The 16,202-nt window shown below is 39.9% G+C and overlaps 2 protein-coding genes across 5 annotated transcripts; both read left to right on the top strand.

The window, feature by feature from the left end:
- The first annotated feature begins 2,734 nt into the window (after positions 1-2,734).
- Positions 2,735-5,040, top strand: otulina (OTU deubiquitinase with linear linkage specificity a). Its single transcript, XM_034861771.1, has 3 exons — positions 2,735-2,958; positions 3,210-3,331; positions 4,396-5,040. Exons 1-3 carry the CDS (start codon positions 2,848-2,850, stop codon positions 4,826-4,828), a joined length of 666 nt encoding a protein of 221 aa, XP_034717662.1. The 5' UTR covers positions 2,735-2,847; the 3' UTR covers positions 4,829-5,040.
- An 808-nt stretch (positions 5,041-5,848) lies between these two features.
- LOC117937668 lies at positions 5,849-16,127 on the top strand. Of its 4 annotated transcripts, none has more exons than XM_034861764.1 (11): positions 5,849-6,189; positions 6,816-7,100; positions 8,082-8,678; positions 9,070-9,261; positions 9,622-9,966; positions 10,964-11,019; positions 11,158-11,264; positions 11,377-11,511; positions 12,151-12,282; positions 13,435-13,704; positions 14,278-16,127. In XM_034861764.1, exons 2-11 carry the CDS (start codon positions 6,955-6,957, stop codon positions 14,488-14,490), a joined length of 2,193 nt encoding a protein of 730 aa, XP_034717655.1. In that variant the 5' UTR covers positions 5,849-6,189; positions 6,816-6,954; the 3' UTR covers positions 14,491-16,127. The 4 variants fall into 4 exon arrangements, with proteins under 4 accessions (XP_034717655.1, XP_034717656.1, XP_034717657.1 ...); XM_034861765.1 differs by having other exon boundaries at positions 6,819-7,100; XM_034861766.1 differs by having other exon boundaries at positions 6,859-7,100.
- The last annotated feature ends 75 nt before the right edge of the window (positions 16,128-16,202 follow it).

A 16,202-nucleotide genomic window follows, 5' to 3' on the forward strand; every position in this document is an offset into this window, starting at 1 on the left:
GGAGGAGGAGGAGGAGGAGGAGAGCTCCCTCTGTGAGATGCCAAGGTGCTCCCAGTCCATTGTGCTGCTGGCTGTCAGGTTAAATTAGGGAGTACAGGCTCCGTGAGTGTAAAGAAAATCAATACTTGATGGAAGATTGCTCCCTGGAAAATCTGTTTTGATTCCAGGATTAATTCTTGACCAAAGGCTGCAGCAAAATGACATGCCATTAGTCTGAAAATGAACATATTCTGCAGTGGAAATTGGATGGAAATGTGTCAGGTGATTGCCCCGGTTTGTTATTTTGACTCTTTGAGGAAAGGGGGACTGGAGCAGTTGCTGGTGTGAATGAGGCCTCCATTTCCAGAACAGGAGACAACACCAGCGTGGCCTCGGAGGATTGCCAAGGCTGCAAGTGCCTTCCGCCAAGCTTAAAGGCATGTGTCCGCTCTCTCCTGTGTTTTCCATAAAGCATCAAGAATGAGAACATCTGTAGGTGAAACATCTCTCTACTCAATAGTGAGGGGGGAAAGGGACGGTGGGATGCATTATTGATGAGTGAATAATGTGTTTGTCATGACGGATGACATTTTCTTGTTGGTTGGAAAACAGGAAACTGTGAAGATGCACTGGACAGTGATTTGAACAACCTTCACTAAGTGTTTCATGGGAGAAGAAGATGACAACAACGGCAGACATGATTTCTGACACCCTGACAACATGTTTAGACATAGAAGATGAATTTCTTTGTCAGTAATGTTAACTGGCCTGTTTTGCTTATCAGATGTAGATGTTGAAGGAAAACCTAGGCATTATTCTCATTGTGTGGAACTTATTGAATGGGTTTTGATTTATTGTCTAAAAACAGTGATCGCTTTCTAAGGAATATGATGTTGGCTTGTTTTATTCCACAAAAGCATAGTTAAATACGTCTGACTTACTTCAGGCAGGAAGAACATCTGCAACATGATTTCTGATATCATTTGATCTGTATAAATGCAAATGTCAATAAATCGTATCGGCACATACGGCACATACACATGACACACATAGGTTGATTAAATATTCAAGTCTTTCTGTGTGTGTAATAATACTAATAATAAAAACAGCCTTGTGATTAACTTTAAGAAAAAGTTTCTTCTTTTTTTGATTATTCAGTGAGTTTTTAGGCATTTCAGGAGAAAAATGTAATCATTCAGTTGATCGGTAAACCTGACTAATTACCAAATAGCCTTTACAGATACATGTTTTTCACTGAACAGCAATGATACATCTATCATTTTTCACCACCTGTTTAAATGCTCCTTGAGTTTTTGCTGTAGAAAACAAACAAGCATCCATAGCTAAACAGAATGGGGCCTTAAATGAAAATCATGTGTGTTTATGTGTTTTTTATTGTATTAATAGTTTATGTCTCTATTTGATCAAAAACAAATCAACTAATATGAAATAGTCACCTTGCTGTTAGTGTGACAAATATAAACTGCAGGACAGAAATAAAAGAAACACAAGGAGAAATAATTTGTAAAGTGGCGAAACTAAAAACTAATCTAAAACTTAAAACAAGATATTTGTTTAAGGTTGACATTTTTCTCGCAGCATCTGTAAACACAGTTTATTCCTGAGGATGTTTGATGGTTTTGAGTCCTGACACTTTTCTGTGGAGACCACCCTCAGTTTTACAGCGAGGCACTAGCGCCCCCTGCAGGTTAAGACATTGCATAATCAGCTGATGTTCATGTCGATGGACGGCAGTGTGGAACACAACGTCACAGTTTAGTCATGGACACCACAAAACAAGTGTGCGTTAAAGGAAAAAACATAGGCAAAGGAAAATACACTCTAAGTCAAAATAAGAAAAAACGTCCAATTTAAATTGTGCAGTCATAACGTGGACCCTTTTAAAAAGCATTCAATGGAATAGGTCATTAATCATTTTTAATGATTGAAAATTCTCAGCGATTTTATATTTTGGTAAAATGAATGAAAAGATGTAATGTGGTCAGTGCTGTTTATTAAAACGTAATTAAAATGAGATAAATAGAATTGGCCATGTTTGTTACGTTGGATAATATTTAAATTGATGTTGTCAGAATTTAAAAATATGACATGTGTTTTAAGTCAAGAACAGAAATATAGAACGGAAATATTGCAATAACAAATGTTTGTCATGTTTTAAAGAGATACATTAGTGAATGCCAAACCAAAACGATTTTGGAATGGGAGCAGGAAAAAAAAACATATGAGGTTTTCATATTCAAGGAATTTACTTTGTGTTTTGCTGCATAACAAAACAGAACATAAAGAATCAAAAAAGCAAGTATTGCCAATGTCAAGAAGAACAAATAGAAAATAAAAAAAATTGACTGTAAAAATGTATATGTAATGGGCTATATGTTTTGAATCAAACAACTGTACTGAACAACATTTACAATGATGTACCACCACATTCCATGATGCTCTTCATAGCTGCTGAGGCAAGTCAGAGCAAAATGTCATCATCAAATTATGACATCTTGGCAGGAAATCTCAAAAAACGACAATAAGGGTAGAGATTTAAAGTAAAAATGTAAAAGTCTTACTCTGTCAGGGTGAGTTTATAGTTTCAACAGTCTTTGGAAAGAGATAATATTTATGAAGTTGTTGTTATTTTTGTTTGTTTTATAATTGTATAAGTGGCTGTTTAAAGTCGTGTGGTACACCCTCCGGTACAGTAGGTGGCGACAGGCGAGTTTAACGTTGGTTTATAGTCCGCCACGAAGACTAAAGAAGCTGTAGAATGTGCTACATGGCTACATCCAAGCCACGCAGTGTTGTCCGTTAGCGAGGAATTTACTTTTTAAAAACAAGTTTTATCTTAGTATAATTATGTCTTGGGCTAAAGCGGTTTCGAACAGCGTAGATGTGTTTGACGAGAATGCGGACGAGCTTAGTTTGCAGAGTAGAGAGTGGGTCTCCAATATGAGGAAGCGAATCAAGGTAACGTTTAAAGCTAATGTAGCGTGCGTGTTGTATATATAAAACGATCGTGTGTGTGTGTGTGTGTGTGTGTGTGTGTGTGTGTGTGTGTGTGTGTGTGTGTGTGTGTGTGTGTGTGTGTGTGTGTGTGTGTGTGTGTGTGTGTGTGTGTGTGTGTGTGTGTGTGTGTTATTATCGTTGTGTAACAGAGGTGTAAAGCTGAGCTAGCCCTGTTAATGTGAGCCTTTTCCTCTCCTGACCGGTGTGGACAGGACGGTTTTGTAGACGGAGCTGATGCCGGGGAGGAGGCCTCGCTGCAGGCCGGCTTTAACCTCGGCTTCAGGGAAGGAGCAGCTCAGACTGTCGCTTCAGGCCGACTCAAAGGAATTGTAAGGTAAACCCTCATGTCATTTATCCTATATACAAGATTTAGGTTGAGTCCAGACAGTGGATGTAACTATGTACTAATCGGCTCCCAATATGATTAAAGGGTATGCGAAATTATATACAGTTTTGATGTTCCAATATTCTTCGTAAAATACTTAACACTTTCACTTTTTTATACCTTTTTTAAAAAGTCGAATTGAGTAATCTAAACTAAATTGTCAATGTTGTTGGGCAATTCAGGGGGTCGCGCAGGGTTAAAAAAGATGAAAGGGGGTTTGGTGCCTTGCTCAAGGGCATCTCGTCAGTGCCAAGGAAACGAACTGGCACCTTTTCAGCTGCCGGTCCGCACGCCATACTTGAGACTTAAACCAACGACCTCTGCTTCCCCACGGACTGAGCTACAGCTCATAATTCCTGTTCACATTAAGGTCTCAGTCTGTGGTAGAAGGTCATATTTTAAGGGGTTGACAAGCCATACATATTAACAACTTCAGTCTTAAATAACCTACCTGAGCAGATACATGGTATAATACCTATACATTTTGAGCTGTTAACCTATCTATAGAAATGACAGAGTGGTGACTGTAAGTTAAATCTTGATTTTTTTTTTTTTTTCAGCACCATACTTTGGGGAATACAAACATGCTTTTCTACAAAAGCTTTTCTTTTATTCAACAAGAAGTCAAATATCTTTAAAAAACAAAAATTGTCACATTCAAGCAATTTAAAATCAGGGTTTAAATCAGAACTAGTAATTAATGTTTTTTTTTTTTTTTTTAAGTGATTTGAGCAGCTTTTGGTCAGTTTTCAAACCTCTGTGCTTTGGACACTCAGGTCGGGTATTCTTTTCGCTCTTTTTTTTCCCCTGCCCCTCTATTTACTCTTTTAAAAAACACGCTTTAAAAAAAAATACACTCTTTTTGTTTTTTTGTTTTTTGCCCAGAAACTTCATGAGCCTCTTTTGTTCTGGTCATTATTGAAGACTCTTTTCTGTCCAGTTGAAGCTGGTCCCAGTCCCTTCTCTGTGCCATTGTATCCGACACTGTTGCCTCTTTGTGTCTCACGTCACAGTGCTATATTGTGCTGGTGCCAGATCCAACATCCGCAAAGCCCCATCCTAGCCTCTGTGAAGGACCTCCTGCAGCGGGTTTCACAGCATGAAGACACAATAATGGAAGGCATCAAGAGGGCTTTGGAGAATCCTCCTCCCAGCGTGAGCTCCGTCTCTGAGAGCATGGAGGATCTGGAGGTTGAGCAGGCAGGTCCAGGCTGCTGTGGGGGAGAGGGATGTAAGGAAACGGACAACTGCAAGAAAGGAGAAGATATTGACCTGTACATTCCTCACCAGCAACATAAGCTCTGTTCTAGGTCCACCAACTGCTCCTCCAGCACAAGTGAAAGCCTTAACCACCTGGTGCAGCACTGCATAGATCTAGTGTCGCAGCTCGGGCTGCCACAGGAGCTGGTCTGTCACATACAGGAGCTAAACAACATGCAGGCCTAGTGTTGGAAGATCACAATCACAGCGGATGGACAATATTTGGATTAGCACATGACTTATAAAACAAAACAGGTTTTAGTGTGAACTTATTATACACGGCAAAGAAGTGCTTTTGATGTAAATAATGTAAAATAGAATTCAGCATTCATAATTTGTATAAGATGGTTGAATGTTGTTTAATGAAAATTAAAATGGATTTTCTTTATTTTGCTGCATTTCTTTTCTCACGTCTATTTTGTTGCCCAACTAAATACATTTTTTATTTTACCCCTTGTTCATTATTGGCAATGTATATTTTTTGTAATTAAGAATTGCCATTCATTTAATTAAACTTCTAGGATATGATTTGGCATTTCCACACAGCCACAAGGAAGATTTGTTATAATCTTCCTATTACCAGATTGGCAGAGTTTAGAAAACCCCCCGTTAGGGTAAAGCTTTATATAGCGTATGATGCTGTCGCATTTTGTTTCATGAACACATTTTTTTGTGATGGGATGCAAAAGTCTTGGGCACAATTGTGGTCATGGGTAATAAAGGGGCAGCACTAGTATAAGCGGGTACCTAACCTATAAGCCAGGGATGACAGTAAATCTATCATCAATGTTTTGTAAAGGATTTATTTAAAAAAGATGAAGGTTAGGGTTAGTACGGTTTAAGTTTGCTAATAACATGTTGGATTCATGTTGATGTGTATTTTCAGAACTATATATTTTTTAATCAAGTGACGTCTAATACTGCTGTAGTATGACCAACAGTCCAAAAAAACATTAAATTTAAAAATCATTAAAAACATAGAAAAGCAGCAAATCATCAAATTTGACAAGCTGGAAACAGAGCATCTTGGTTTGATATGCATAATCGTATGTTGTCAATTAACCTTTTGACTACACGTCCAATCCACTAATTGTTTTAGTATTATATTTTTGTTTATATGTCAAAATAAATCAGGGGTTAACGTGGAGTTGCGAGTTTCCGAGGAGCACCCGAACGCAGCATACGCACACCCGGCGTCAATGAGTATGACGTCATGCGCTCGGACCGAGCCGTGACCTGCTGCTCCGGCTATGCTAGAGGTCCGTACCAACATATGTTCCCTATAAAATACAGTAAATACCCGTTATTAAGAAATATAACGCAATAAACGATACTGGTATAGTGATTATAGAAGGCAACCAGCGCAGCAACAGTGATTTTCATGGGCGGCAATCTGTATTTAGTAGCGCATGTTTATATTTTAAGTTTATCTCAGCTAGCTGGCTAGCTAACTTAAGCATGTTTTCCAGCTAACCAAAAGTGAAACTGGAATATGAGCTACATGGTGACAAGCTGTCGGAGTTTGTCTCTAAATTAACTCAATCGAGGTATGTTTTTCTGTCTTTGTTAATATGGTAGTGACAGCTGAATGTGCAGTGTGAAACTTGCTGTCATTGTCGTTACTTCCGTTACGTTGTATTGTATTGACATGGTGTAACGTTTTTGTGTGTAATTTGTGTTACCAGGGTTCAACGTTAGCTATGATTTAAGCTATCTTTTACACTAAATGCTGTACATTACCAGATGTTACACCTAATTATGTGACCCGAATTACAATTTGTTTTATAATGCCACTGCAAACGTGTTTTAGATATTGTATTTCAGTAGGTTTTACCAACAATTGTGACCTTTTATTGTTTACACAGTGTCAGAAATGTTGGTAGATGTTGATCAAATAAATGTGACCACATAATATTTTGATACATAGAGAGTATCCACTCTATCACCATTGTATCATAATATAGTATGTGATTAGAGAAAAAAAAAAGATTTGCGTTGGCAACATAACCAAAATTTAAGTTACCGAATCTGTTGGGTCCCATGATTCATTGTAACATTTTATACTACACAGGTAATAGTGTTTTCACTCATCCCTTTAGTGATGTTGCGCATTGTGCTTTTAAGTATCGACTCTATAACAAACAAGACAAACGTGGTTGCTCCCTGGCTTTAGCAGCAGCATGACCCTCATCATCATGGACTCCTGAAATCCTTAGGCTTCAGCGACTCATCCGGTCGCTGGTTGTTGTTTGGGACGAGGTCACTTTTCAGCCTACAACCTGTCTGACCTCCCAAGAAGAGGGAGCGAGCCGATGGGGAACTGTTGCTGTCGCCCTGAGAGTCCCTGCGGCAGTGTGGAGGAAAGAAGTGGTTTGCTGGAAGATGACCCGAAGGCCACTGGGCCTACAAGTGAAACACTTGTGGTTGGCAACTGTAGTCCTAAAAAAGATGACATAAGGTGAGATAACAATTGCAGTAATTGTTCCCTTTTTTGGGGTTTAGTGACACCCACAGCCAGTTTTAACTCAGGCAAACTTCACAGATTTATTTTTTAAATTCTATTTTATGCCTGTTATTCTGTTACATCATCGTTATTTATGACATCCAAACAGTACACACTCCTTGCTGGCATTGTTACTTTTGCCAAACCCCCGTTTAGAAAGTTGCCATAAAGAAAAAAGCCAGAAATCAGGAGGACAGCCTGTTGCATCCACAGCTGCTAACAGACCAAACCACATTTTGTTTGATAAGCCAGTAACCAATGGAATAGAAGACCTCATATTGTCTGATAGAAGCAGATTAAATCTCTGGCAGATTAAATCTCTGGGAGTCCAGTAAGATGCCCTGAGCATTTTGTATGGCTCTGACATGATACAGTTGACAAAAATCATGTAAATTTACATCAGTGACTTCATGGTACACATTCACTATTTCTTCCATTACCTTTTTTTCCAGATTGAGATTCAGAAATTCCGCCGGGTTTCACTTTTTTTTTCACATCTTTTTGGACAGAAAGTAGACAATGCAAGATCATAAATTTTCCTGTAAACATATGACCCACTGCTGGATGGCATTTAGGTTTTCCCCCTAAGGTTTGTGTAGGGTGTGTTGTGACCAAATCACTGTGCTGAGTGTTGCTGAGGTCTTAAAAAGAGCAAGGGGACTTCCAGGTCTTAAGGGCGTGTTTGTCATTTCACACACTAGTGTTTAGCGCAGAGGTACTACATAAAGATGACATACTACATATAGATTTCCTTACTTCCATTGCAGAAAGAATATTGAGATATCATGCAGCAAAAATGTTATCTGGGAGCACATGTCTACTCTGGGTTGTTCTTATTCATGAAAAGGCTATTGTACTCAAAATATCAAAGCTTGGGTTTGAAGGATTTTTGTTGTATAAAATGACATTGCTCTGTGTCTGTGTTATGTCACTCAGGAAAGTGCCCGAAGAGGCCGATATAAAGGTGGAGGAGGCTGTGCAGGTGAAGCAGAGTCCTGAGGTTGCAGAGATGAAGCGTAATAACATTGACGAGAATGGACCCTATCAGAAGGCGGTCTTACAAACAGCAACGCCTTCCTCCAACAAAAAGTCTAAACTCAAAGAAAACTCCACCAGAGCAGAAGATGAAGGTGTGGACGACCGTCCTGCAGTCAGTGGACAACTCGTTCAATGCCATTTTTACTCTGCACAGAAAGAACACACCTCAGCTGTCTGGGAGGCATCAAAAGAAGAAAACCCAGCCTCATTGCAGGACAAAATCCCTGACAGCAGCTCTCTAACAGCAGAGGCAGTTTGCTCTGAAAACCATACTGAGACAAACACAACAAGAGAGCACAATACATTGGTCACTGCACATGATGATGAAGTGGGCTCTAAAGTCACAATTGAAAACGCTGTAGTCGAGCCATCAGGGAAGTCTCCTCAAAACAATCAAGTGTTATCTGTGCCGAACAGTCCGCTCGCTGCAGCAGCTTGTCAGGTGTCGTCCATCGTGGGGGTCAGTCAGGAGAGCGGCAAAGCGTCTCCGAGCTGGTGAGTCACATGTCAAGTCAAACTGTAAGGTTTCTGTTGATATTTAGGATGTAAAACATTGCAACATACCATGAGGTTGAATTGGATTGGAATTAGGGCTGAACAATACGTTAATATTCTTTTTGCTCATAGACCATTCAGTTTACATTTTCACATTTTGAAAATGTTTTTTAATGATGTCTAAAAAACAATATACTGTAAAGCAAATGCTAAATCTGACACTTATAGACCAGTGCAGGTTTTTTTTCTGCATTGAGGAATTTTTGGCACCCCCCAACAAGGTTTTAGCCAGCCCCATATGAAAATCACCAGCACCAAAATGTGATGTGCATTAGCAGACTGAGTCCCTGCTGTACTGTAATCAATATATTTTTCCTCTCGTTCTGTTTAGTGCTGTGACAGAGGATTCAGAAAAAGAGAATTATTCAATGTGCAAAGAGGCCGGTCCTGATGTCGTACACCTCCACGAAGTCTGTGAGTCTTCTCCTGAATCAGAGCCCACGGGACCCGACCGTTGTGTTGAGGAACGAGACTCCGCCGACTGTGATGGGGAGCCAGAGGCCACAAGCGCCGGTAGCAGGAGGTCAGTAGGTTCAAAGTTTGTGATATCAAAATAAGATGCTTGTTTACATAAACTGTGTAATAGTTATTTTTTCAGAGCCTCCCTATGACCAGTAGGGGGCGTATACACACCACAGCTGGTTGATTTAGCAAAGTTATTGTCTGTCTGCGCATCCCTTTTCTTCTGTTCTTTCTCATTCCTTCTTATATTCTTTTTTCACAATATATGTATAACTGAAAATGTTTCATGATATTTAAAGTCATTCGGGTGGCACATTTAATACTTTTTTAATACTATTTAAAATTAGTTTGACATCAAAAGTAAATGTTTGATTCATACATACAAAGCAGGGAAGGCACCAAATGTGTATTCTCTTTCCAGCTCAAAGTTGGATCAGGATGCAAAGCCCGATCTTGGTTGTACAGCTACGAGCTCAAAGGAGGTCAGTTCCTTGGAGGACCTCAAACAGGATATTGGAGAGGAAATGATGCCTAAAGGGCAGGAGAAAGATAGAGATGTTCCCAAAGCAAAGGAGAACGATGACATTAAGAAGGAGGCGGAGAAGAATCCCACAGAGGCCGAGACTCAGCCTGGGAAAGATTCTGAGATTCAGGAGGTAACTGCAAAAGAGGAGCAGCTGGCAGCGAGTACACCCACGGAAGGAAAGGCCGATGGGATACCTGTCACAGAGAAGGAGGACTCTGCTGAAGATGGCCTGGGGAACAGGTTTGTAATGATCCTTTTTTTTTTAGTGGCCGTATAGAGTGAACATCACATTATGCGTTTTATCCATAGAAAGATTAGGTTGGAGTGGAATAATGATTTTGGAATTTTGAAAGAAGATGTTGAACTGCGACACAGGAAGGGATTGTTCAGAACTGTGTGGCAATGTAGACCTTCAGTAGTACCATGTCTTCAATCTTCAACTTTAAAAGATCTTACACATCATCCCCAGAGACATCGTTAAACAAGTGATATTGGTTTTAATTTCTGTGTGAGCATACGGCTACACTACCAAGTAATTTGTGATGGGATGATGAGTTTTTGGTGTTTATTGTCATGGTTTGGAGTAAAAGGAATGATTAAGAAATAGCAATAGAACTTTGTTTTTGTGAGTTTAAAGGATAAGGTTGATTTCTGTAAGTAATTTTTTATTGTCAACAAATTCCATATAAAGATTAAAACCACCCATGTAGTTGTTTGTCTATCCATACTTCTACACCATGTGGCACTCGGCTCATTTGATCCTACTGGAGACGTAACTCTTCAAACATGTGCGACAAACATGCAGTATATTTTCTTTTTTCTTTTGTTTTTAAAGGCTAAGTCATTTCTTAAAATATGTTAGCACTATGGTTTTTAGAAAACGTTACTCAAAAAGAAGTCCACATTGTATTCATTGAGGACTGTTTTCAGCTGCGGAATAATACCTATTTAGTGCTCTAGGGAGTATTTACAGCAGCAGGATGGTATTTGTGGGATTAACCCATGTTCATTGAAATGAAGGAACATGTCATCCAGTGCAACACTGTGGATCATTGATGTTTTTAATAGTTTTGGGACCACAATGGAGCTCTACAGCACAGAGGATGAAGATCTATCAGGCTTTGTATACACAACAATGTTGTTGGTTTTGGTCTTTTGACTTGTTGACAATAAGAAAAAGCCAGCCTTATGCATTAGGTATTACACTTATAGAGTGAGTGTCTTATTCCTTTTTTAGTGAAGAAGACCTGTACAGAGGAGCCGAGGAGCTGTCATCGTCACCTGAAACTGCGTGTCAGTACACACAATCACACATCTATGTACTGAAATTGCATTAGAGATTTCATACAACAACTTTTGTTTTGTAAAATATAAACCGTGGTCATTTTATTTTGTCCATAATTTCCTCTTGCGGTCCTCGGTCTTTCTCAGTTTTAAAGGTGGAGGACCGATGCAGTTTGGCCCCGGCGGTTGATATTCTGTTTTACAGTGAGCGAGAGTGGAAAGGAAATACTGCCAAAAGTGTTCTCATTAGAAAGGTTGGTGTCTGTAATGCTTCACAAACTCATTAGTGAGTTTTTGTTGTTGTTGTTGTTTTTTTCACGTGAATGGCTAAAAGACTTCCTGTTGTGTTCCGGTTTGCTGCTGCAGGGTTATAAAGAGATGTCTCAGAGGTTTGGCAGCGTGAGGAGAGTCCGGGGGGACAACTACTGTGCCCTCAGAGCCACGCTGTTCCAGGTGCTCTCCCACAGCACCCAGCTGCCTGCATGGCTGCAGGAGGACATGGTATCAGTTGACTGTTGCCTTAGCCCCATGCCCCTTAGTCAACAACCATAGCAGTTAGGCAGTTTAATTCAATAAAGCTCACGTCAGCTAGCTAGCCCTGGGATTTAAATATGTGGTCTCTTGTTGACTTTGTTTCTAGTGCTAGGTGACTTTACAATGAGAGTCCTGATGACTAAATGCATTGACAATATATTGTGTTAAAAGACAGATTTAAGCAACATGTCTGAGGCAAAATTAATAAACTGTACAGTAGGTAGTAAGCTACTTAGCCGGGGTCAGAATTGAGCTTCCCTTAGAGCAAATTTACACGCTGTTTAATTCATTCTTTACTCGTTTGCTGTTGTGTTTCTGTTTTTTGTGGAAAGACTTCAAAAAGGACATCATTCTTCAAACTCTTTAAACAGCTTTTGAACATTAGATTGACAGCCCAGTCATGCCTAGCCATGGTTTTGCTGTTCAGGGACTCACGGGGTTTTGCAAACTGGTAATCACACATGACCATTACAGCACAGACTTTGGATTTTTGTTTTGTGGCTTTTCTATATTTTCTGATAACTTTTTTTTTAATGTTTATGTTTTAAAACTGCCGGTGCGTCATTTGAACACAGCTGAAATCTCATCTTAGCATTTTGATTGCAGCTCCTGAAGCAACTTGAGAACCAGGAAGGTCTGATAAGTCAGTGGACATTTCGGGGAGAATGCCTGCAGGGAGATCGGACAGAAGATGCCGCTGTGCAGCTGCATGGCTACATGGAGCTTCTCCGAAATACGGTACTGGCTGCAAATCTGTTCAGAAACATGCGTACAGTGAGAAATTATTTCAAAGACCGAGCAAGTGAACTACAGCACTATATGCATGCTATCAGTGGACACTGAGGCTATTGATATTCATCCACAGAGCTTTTTGATGTGATTGGTACCGTATGTAAAGGGAGGTAGTCTTCTAAATGCTGCACTGCTCTGTCTTTGTGCCATTTAACACAGCCTAGTAATGCTCCAAAGGATTTAAAGGGATCGATGATCCCTGATCAGCCTCAAATAAACTGTTGTTTCAGCTGTTAAAACCCCAGTGCCTCTTTATTATAACCGTATAAGGCCCCAAGCAGGATTTATAGTGGACCACTGCCACTGATAGCTTGTGAGGTATTCTGGTGCTTACTGAACACGTTTTTTATTTAAGTCGGACTTCTTTTGCTTCATGGGAGGTAGCTGTGTGCTGGTTTGGTGTCCAACATTATTGATTCTATACATTAAATAGACTCTCTTGTGTTACTCTGGTTTATGTGCACTAACAGTGGTTTCAGAATGTATTCAGACCCCTTCAGTGTTTGAACACTTGGTGTTGTAGATGTAATTGTAAATGGATTAATTTGCCCTGACAAGCAGTGAGAATCCTGGGACCACATACACAGGTGTGTGCCTTTTATAAATGATCTCCAATCTATTCAGTTTACCACAGGTGGACGCCCATGACGTTCAAGACACATCCCAAGAATAATTAAAGCAAACAGGATGCACCAGACCACAATTTAAAATGCCAGAACAACGGGTCAATGAGATTTCAGTTTTTACTACATTGGCAAAAAATGTCTCAAAATAAGGTTTTCACTTTGTCATTTTTGATTTTTGGGTGTAGATAATTCACAATGACAGCTCAATAAAGTTTGCAAAAAAATGAAGGGATCTGACTAATTCCTGAAGCCACTATTTATGCAGGGAAAAGGGAAAATAGAAATTCAATAGCCCATCAGAAAGACTGTCTGAAAATAAAAGTTTAAAGTGAAAGCAAACAAAACTGCAGCAAATCTTCCCGTTTGTAAAGCCATAAGCAGCAAATGTTAGCAATTTATACCTGATAAATGACTTAAATGATTACATGCTCATCAAAATAGATATTGATTAATTTCACCAATTTGTTTCTAGTGGCAGGCAGCAGTGGACTGCTCCTCCGCTGTGGAGCGGCAGCAGCTTTGCGAGCGAGTGTTTCATGGAGGAGAAGAGGAGCTGCGGCTGCTGGAGGCGCTCAAGCTGCTGATGCTGAGCAGAGCGGTGGAGCTGCACAGCTGCATGCAGGGTGGCGGAGACATCCCGCTCTTCTGCTGGCTGCTGTTTGCTCGGGACTCATCTGACTGTCCGCGCTCCTTCCTCTCCAACCACCTCAGCCACGTGGGCCTCAGCGCCGGGTTGGAGCAGGTAGGAGAAACCCTGGGCCGCTTTTTATTTGTTGACCAGCCAATCACAGACTCACTTAGACAGGCATTTAAAGATATGTTGTACTGACTACATTAAGTAGTTTTCCAGCAGGTAGGGAGCATTTACATAAACCCTTTTATGGCAACACTTGCTAGAAACTAGCTGCTGGGATATTCCATCCCTTTTTGAATCCAGCAATAAACTTCTGCTGAATAAACTGTTGTCACGCTTGGTAACTTAGCAACTGTTGTTGGATGTCATGAGAATGTAGCCTCGTCATAATCTGAGAACTGAACAGTGAAACATGCCTGTGCTTGTGCTGTTGAGCTGTAATAAATCTCAGCCCCAAGGGTGAGGAGGTTTCAGGAAGGACAGGCCGCTGAGTGAATTAATTGTTATTTTCACTCTTTGGAATGAAGCTTTTACTGGCCCTCTTTTCATAAAGAAACCCCACCCATACATTTCATGTGCTTGAACAGCTGATTAAACATTGTGCTTTTTGAAAAGCATGTATTTTGATCTCTCCTCCTCTGTAACCGTGCAATTATCTCCCTGCTTTGTGCCGTTGTACAGGTGGAGATGTTCCTGCTGGGCTACGCCTTGCAGTGCACCATTCAAGTTTACAGACTGTACAAGGCAGACACAGAGGAGTTCATCACCTACTTCCCAGATGACCATAAGGATGACTGGCCGTCCGTGTGCCTCGTCACTGAGGATGACCGCCACTACAATGTGCCAATTGTTGAAGCTGTAGAAGAACTACACAAGCCGCTCAACTCGAGCTGATTGCCACTGCAGAGAAGTCTCCTGCCATACAAACAAAACACTCCTCAGGTCAATCAAGGTGAATACATTTTTGCCAATTGAAGGAATAGTTTGACATTTTGGGATAATTGCTTTCTTGCTGCGCATTAGACGAAACACTGGCCAGCTTAACACAAAGACCGCTAAGCCAACGGGATGCTTGGTATAGTTAGCTTCATATTTAGACTTTAGAATCTAATCGATCTAACTCACGGCAAGAAAGCGGAAAAGCCAATTTCCCAAAATATTAAACTATTCCTTTAAAAAAATATGCTGATTTGAGACCCTGTACAAGATGTGGTTTACACACTTTTGTACACACTGTACTGTATACAGAGTTTTCTATTTGAGTACATGTACATATGTGCATCTGATATCGCGTAGTCATCTCAGTTAAGTCCAAATTAGTTTGCAGGGTGTCATTTTGACTTCAAGGCAGGGAAGAAAAATGCCCAGATTTTCTCACCAACCTTCTTTTGTTTTAGATTTTTCTCTTTAAAATCCTGATCAAAACTCAATGGAGGTCCCAACATAAATGTTGGTGTTTACACTGGAATTTGGGCACTTTAATTTGTGTATTTTATTCTGTTTCATTTAGTCAAAAAGTCAATTTAAAATTAAGTGTGTGTGTGAGTGTGTCTGTGTGTGGGTGGGTGGTGTAAGGTGTTGCCTTTAACCAAGCTGTTCTGAGTGGAAAAACATGCCAATGTTGCTGCAAATACTGGCAACAGTGCCAGCCACTGGATTCAGTAGTAAATGCTTGCTTGGTCCTCCATGTTGCCTTAGAAATAATGCACAATAAGAATGAATGTTGGTTATTAGTGATAAGAGGCAATTATCTCAAGGTGATACATTAACAGTAAAACATTGATTACGCCATTAGCAGGAACAAGGAATGTCAGATTTTTGGATGGCATTTAGATAAAATCAAAGTACAATTTTCTAAGGTATTTTTCTTTTGTTGTAGCTTTTCCAAATTTTATGAGAACATTTCAGAAAATGACATATTATGTCTGTTTGGGGCCTCGTAGACTCCATCTTTAAAACATGGTTGAATACAATGGATTTTACTATGATGTGTGGACTGAACTTTTGTTTTTTTTAGAAGCGCTACCTTTTTACAAGTATTTCTAGGGGGAAAAATGGTTGATTTCGCAATACCTTTTATTTTACGCATACAGCAGTGGGGTCTGAGCCATAGTCAACAAAAGACAAGGGCTAGTAATAAAGCAATTTATTTGCCAAATAAGAATGCCTATACAGTATATACAATACACACAACAGTCTGACTACTACCAGGAAAATGCTTGGCAAAACAAAAGTAGATGGACTGCATGAAAAGTGAACAATCATAATTGTATTTTTTACCACACGCAATGATATAACGAGGGATTCCTGACCCCTCTGGGCTATTAAATATACACATTGCATTACCTATATAAAACAATCTGTACACCGTTGTATGTAAAATACGATTGCACAACCCAACAAATCCCACAACCTTTCTGTATTTGAATTCAAGCAAGGCCTTCGCTGCCTAATCTTCATAAAATAACATAACTCTGTATTTTGGCAACTCCACTACCACTCGACAGACATTTCATTCTTGCTGAGGAGGAATTGTTCTCCTGTGTTTTCCCTTGTTTACCAGTAAACATGAAAGTGGTCATTACACCGGCCGATGCAATGATCTA

Source organism: Etheostoma cragini, chromosome 22 (genome assembly GCF_013103735.1).
Source record: "Etheostoma cragini isolate CJK2018 chromosome 22, CSU_Ecrag_1.0, whole genome shotgun sequence".
NCBI lineage: Eukaryota > Metazoa > Chordata > Actinopteri > Perciformes > Percidae > Etheostoma > Etheostoma cragini.